The sequence below is a fragment of the Theropithecus gelada genome, chromosome 7b (assembly GCF_003255815.1).
Source record: "Theropithecus gelada isolate Dixy chromosome 7b, Tgel_1.0, whole genome shotgun sequence".
Taxonomy (NCBI): Eukaryota; Metazoa; Chordata; class Mammalia; order Primates; family Cercopithecidae; genus Theropithecus; species Theropithecus gelada.
Genome location: NC_037675.1, coordinates 96792174 through 96798173, shown reverse-complemented (window position 1 = coordinate 96798173; position 6000 = coordinate 96792174). Strand labels below are relative to the sequence as shown.

The 6000-nt window shown below is 53.5% G+C and overlaps 1 protein-coding gene across 1 annotated transcript in view; it reads left to right on the top strand.

Moving 5' to 3' along the window:
* Positions 1-6000, top strand: part of CLMN (calmin) — a 132430-nt gene continuing 126430 nt past the window's right edge. Inside the window, exon 1 of the mRNA XM_025391661.1 lies at positions 1-192. Coding sequence (XP_025247446.1) covers positions 111-192 — 82 coding nt within the window. The 5' untranslated portion in view covers positions 1-110. The remainder of the gene's footprint in view (positions 193-6000) is intronic.

The following is a 6000-nucleotide window of genomic DNA, read 5'->3' as shown; positions in this document are numbered from 1 at the left end:
CCAGCTCCGCGGCGCCCTCGCCGGGTGCGTGCCGCTCGCGCGCCCGCCCGCCAGGCTCTCCGCGCCCGCCGCCCGCGCCGCGCTGGCCCGGGCCCTCCCGCCCGCGCTTCATGGCTGCACACGAGTGGGACTGGTTCCAACGCGAGGAGCTCATCGGGCAGATCAGCGACATCCGAGTGCAGAACCTGCAAGGTAACGCAGCCCAGGCTCGCCCCGGGATCGCCCGGCCGGGCGCTTGGGGAGCCCGGGGCGCAGCTTAGACACTTGGCAACTCCCCCGCGCCGCCCCCGCTCGCCGGCCGCTAGTTGTTCCTGTCACTTGCCTTGGGGTGAGAGGCTGGGGTTGGACGCCCGCCCCCAAGCCCCAGGGCGGCCAGCTCCGGCCAGATTTACAGTTGCCCAGGGGGTGGGGCGCCACACGTGTGTGCGTTGAGGGGAGAGGGCTCTCATTTTCATTAGGGGGACGTCACCACCCCCTCCAGCCACCGCTGCGAGTTTGGAGAAGTTTGTACGTGGGCTGTTGGGGGCGGTGGCCCAGGTCAGGGAGGGGAGGAGACAGTGCGACTCTGTGTGTGTGTGTGTGTGTGTGTGTGTGTGTGAGAGTTCGCGCACTTCCTAAGTACCTTCGAGGCAAGGGGAATTGAATGGTGGGCGGTGCTTCAGGGGGGTGATTTGGGGAGAGGGTGCCAGGGGTGCGGATCGGATCGGCGGGGTCAGTCAAGCACCCAACTCCAGCGGCCTCTTTGCTTAGGGAGCTGCCTCTCCCCTGCAGGATCAGGACTCCAAATGGGGAGAGGGCAAGAGCCCCCCCACCCCCACCTCCGACCCCGCCTGGGCACAGGACATTGGGACCAAGGCGTCTACCTGGGAGGTAGATGAGAAGAGGTGAAAAAGAAACTCCAGTGGTGGAGAGCGGCTGGGGGTGGCGGTGCCACACATGAAGTGTGTTTCTCTTTCAAAAGAATTTATTCAATGTGGAAACTTAGAAAGCACACAAATATTTGAAGGAAAAAAGTCACCCATAATCTGCCCCCCACAACCTACCCACCCAAAAGAGAGCTGCTATTCATGGAGCTGTATCTCCAGCTTCTTTTTTTTTTTTTTTTTTTTTTTTTTTTTCATGTGTGAACTTTGCAGAACTAGACAAAACACCACTTCTGGCCCTTCTTCACCCACATTGACCCGTGCAGGTGAAGTTTCTGTAGCTGCTTCCCCTGCAGGCTTGGGTTTCTAGAGAGTTCAAGATTAGGAGTGGCTAGGAGCTGGGAGGCCTGGGCAGAGAGGCGATGGGGCTGTGGGTGCCCTCCCCCAGCGAGGGCAGCGACTTTACTGTTGGAGGGCAGGGAGCCCCAGCTGCTGGGTGATGGCCAAGCAGTCAAGTTTAAACATTACACCTGATTAAATGCTTTCTGGGAGCCTAGGTGGATCTGTCCCGTCCCTAGGTTGGGCAAGGACTGTGCTGGCAGAGGTGACCTCAAAAGGAGTGAGGAACCTCCTGGGGTGGACACTGGAAACTGAGTTTGCTCTGTGCCCGTCTGATCTCTTCTGGCTGTGATTTGTGTTAGAGGAGGGGGCTTGGGCTGGGTTGTTGAAATAAGCCAAGTGCCTGGATCCTGTTGCCTGAGAAGAACTGACATCCTCTTTGGGGGTGGGCATTAGTGTCTACTGAGATGCGGTCTTGTTTGGACTGTCAGGGTGTGTGTGTACCTGTCTTTCTTAGGCAATCATTGAGTGTTTAATAAGCACATACTAACCAATGCTTGGTGTAACAAGTTCCTGCATTCCTCTAGGATTAGCTCCTGGTTTAGAGAAGATTGACTGTTGTGAAGAGATGCCCCGCAATATGAGCATTAGGTTACAACCAGAACAGTGGGAGAAGGTTTCACAGAATAGGGACAATTTGAGATGGGTCCTGGAGGTTGGGTAGGAGTTCACTGAGTAGGCTCCTCTCCCTCAGCTCCCAGTGAACTGTCCTCACTTTTAGGCAAATGTCAGTTACAATTTAAGCATCAACAGGCTTTGCCATTAAAAAAATAAACTTTTAAATTTATGTACATGTTTAAATGTGCACTTATTCTTAAGTTCAAGAAAGCTTTATTTTTGGGTACATCTATGTAACAACCACCCAGATCAAGGTGTAGATTTCCAGTAACCTAGATGATGGTTTCATCTTCTTTCCCAGCCAGTAACACTGCCCCTGACCACCAAGGGAACTAGCTTGATCTTCATTACTGAACATTAGTTTTGCCGCTAGAACCTGATATACAATTGGATCATACAGTGTGTACTCCGGCCTTTTTTTTTTTTTTTCTTCAGCATTGTGCTGGTGTTATTCTTCTGTGCTCTCGCCTGTGTCTGGACCTCCTTTTCTTGCTGAGTGCTATTCCATGGTATGGATGCATCACCGCTTGATGATCCATTCACCTGTTGAGGGTCCTTTGGGTTGTGTGCATTTTGGGGCTATTATGAATGAATGAAGCTGTCTGTGTCTTTGGGGGGCATTAGCACTGTAGAGTTACCGTGTCGGACTTTGTGCTTTGCTTAGCATTGCTGAGAAGAGGCTGGGAATGGAGTGGGGGCAGGCATCTGTCTTCTCTTGATTTTTCCCTTGGTTAGTCTCTTGACCGAATGCTTAATAGGCGTTTTCTCTCCTTGCTCCTGTGGTACTCAGGAAGTCTCAGCCAAAGGGCCGAGTCCAGAAGGTGCTCCACGCCGAGCTTAGAGCATCTGCCATAACTGGCTGTCGGATGTCAGCTGGCCCCAGATGTGCCTGGATGATTGGCTTTGGGGGCCACCAGCAGGGGCCTTGTTCTTCTGAACTCAGTGCAGGGGATAGTCAAGTTAAGGGGGGCAGGAGGAGTCCAGGCAGAGGGGCTGCCATTGAAGCTGTGTGCCTGCTTACAGCACAGGTAGTTGCAGTTGTCGTGGCGATGGAAGGAGGGCTACCGTGGGATCTTATGGATCTGTAATCATAGGGATTGAGAAGGATTCCCGGCCTCCATCTGCAGGCAGCAGCTGCTGTCAGGGTCAGGCATTCCTGATTCTTTTCAGAAAGCTTTGACTCCCTTGGGGCCCTGGGATGGGGTGATCCTGGGGTCATTAATGAGGGGTAGCCCTGAGGTTACAGCCTCTGGGATATTGCATTTCAGGGAAGAATAGTTTCATAATAGAGCTGTATGTTTCCATATATCCATATGTTTAAGTTGACTTAGATGTATCTTGGCCTCTGCTCACTTGCTCATCCGAGGCTTTTATCTCTCACGCTGAACAGTGGGATTCTGAAATCCATGCAATATGATTGTGATGTCATAGATCCTCCCCCAAAAAACATTGGAATGAAGATTTCCAGACCTGTCTTTGGAGGTCAGGGTGAGCTGGGCAGAGTGGTGGCCCCTCCCAAGAGGCCTGCCACTCACCTTCCTGTGTCTGAGCAGATGCACTTCTCGTGGATATGTTCACATGCGTAGCTCAAAAAGACCTTTGTCAAGGAGGAGCCCTCTGGCAGAGCATGGACGTGTCCCTCTGGGCAGACTGCCTGTGCCACCCTCACAGGGTCCCTTGCAAGGAAACGGGGGTGGTCCAAACTGTTGACCTTTTTGGAGAGGAGAAGGTAGAATTGCAGGATGCTGGCAGCCTCTGCCAGGTGGTCCCCGCTTCCTTGGAGCCATGTGGGAAGGCAGGGACATATTTTCTAGAATTGACGTTAGAGCTGGTGAGTTAATAGGTCTGTGTGTTAATTCCCTGCCTGGCTGTTGGCTACAAGGGCTCCGGTGTCCTTCCAAAGACAAGCTACTCTGGCTGCCCCCCTCCCTGTTTGCCTGAACCTCGGGGTCCAGCTCAGTATTCCACCAGTTCTGGGGATCACTGTACTGTTGGACAAAAAGGGGTGTCAGGCCAGGATTTAAAGAAGACTCCATTCATGTGGGAAGCCTGCACCACCCGAGAAACCCACAGCCCTTCTCTGAGCAGTTTAGCACATGTGTGTCAAGCACGTAGCATCTTGCAGACATTGGGGAATGAAAGCTGGTTCTAGTCTCTGCCTCTCAGGAGCGTGAAACTGTCCTGGGCACCCAGCCAGACTGGAGCTTGAATTTTCTGATTCTAGCAGTGCAGAGGTCAGTTCTGCTTTGGGCCATCCCCTGTCGTTCTGGTACTTTTGGGATTTGGTGCTGTAATTCTTGACCTGGACTTCGAAGGCCAAGCAGAAACTTGACTGCGTAGGTTCTGGGTTGCACAGTGCAGAAGGGAGAGAAATTATTGGAATCCCCTCAAGGCAGGCTCAGAGGCAGGGCAGGGCCCGCATTTTCAGAAGGATCAGCCCCGGCCCATGTGGCCCACTTTCTCCTTTTGTTCCACTGGCTCAGGCCCAGGCGCAGGTGTTCCTCATGCGAGCTTGGACTCCGCAGTGACTGACTTCTTTACTGCTTTCCACCCACCACCCGGCCACTCCAGCATGTTGTTGCTGAAGCCACCGGTAGGTTTTGTGACCTACAGCAGAGCTTCCCAACCCCGTGAGCTAAGGGCAACACAGCTCTTTGGTCCACCCCAGGACAAACAGTATCATGGTCCCATGTCACCGTGAGAAAAAGGCTGGGTTGCACTGGCTTACAGGATGAAGGCCAAGCCCCTTGACCTGCTGTTCAAGGTCACCTGTGGCCTGGCTCAGGATGCCACGCCAACCTTCTCTCCCTTAACTCCCCAGCACTTCCTGCCCCCACAGCCTGCCCCTCCAGTTCCTTATCACCCCATCTTTACCTCCCTATCTCTAGACCTTCCTTTCACACAGCAGTGGAGCATGCAGTGGTGGGATGGGATGCCGCCGTGGTCACTGTTATCCAGCAGCCAGAGAAGGGATGGAGCCAAGTGGGGACTGTTCCCATTCCCACCTCCGCCAGCTCTTAGAGGGCACAGCAAGTGCACTGAAGGTTTCTATATAAAAACTCAAAGAAAACCAAATGCACAGGTTTCCTGTCAAGGAATTGCCTGCCAGGGCACTACCCCTGGGGCTGTGTGCTTGGTTCTAAGGGATGAATCATCATGTAGAAAGTGTGTTTCTGGCTGTGGCTGGGGTCAGGCCACGGGCTTTGAGTTCATTCCTGATTACAGGCAAAAGGCCGTGTTCTAGTGCCGGCTCCATCCCTATCTCATGGTGTGGATTTTTCCCGAGGGGCCTTTCCAGGTAGAGCATTGTGCAGCTGGGGAAGCCACAGCCAAGACTCAGAGGCTGAAGGCCTGAGCCCGGGTCCTGGCTTTGTCACGAACTTGTGAGATTCTGGAAAATCTCTCTCCCTTGCTGTTCCTTAGTTTCCTCATTTGCAAAATGAGAGGGTTGGTTTATCTGGGGCTCAAATCCACCCCTGGGAAGGTGGTCAAGGAGTGGTGGGCCTGGGCAGGTGCCCACCTAAAGCCATCTGCATTCCATCCCCTGGCATGCGTGAGTGATGGCTGGTGTGTGACTCTGGGCTCTGCTAAGCGCTGCTGGCTGCATCCTTGATTCTTTTCACTGTGGAGTGCTGGAGATTCACTTCCACCAAGTGTCCCGGGTAGAAAATGCTGCATTTCATAAGCTTTGCTATACAAGTACACATGGTAAATGATGTCCATTCTTGGCTTGTCCTTGGCTGTCAAGTTGAAGTTACCTAGGGAGGTTTAGTGGCCAGCCGGCAATCAGGACAAACAAAGGGCTCCGGACTCCACCCATGCATGTTTGTACCAAGGAACAAGAGTGTTCAGGGGCCAGGTCAAACAGAAGCCCATCTCGCAAATGGCTTTTCGGCAGGGAGAGAGAAGCCCTCAGTCCAGTTGGCAGGAGACCGAGGAAGAGGTTTCGCCACTGAATCACGTGTCAGTAGCCACGACTTTGCATCAGAGCAGTCCAGAGCTACCTGCTGGCCCTACAGCCTCGTGAGAGAGGCGGCTGTCTTACCAGATCGACAGCTCTGGGGAAGCAACCGTTTGCCCAAGAGGCCCAGATTTCATCAACTGCCCTCCCTGACCTGTG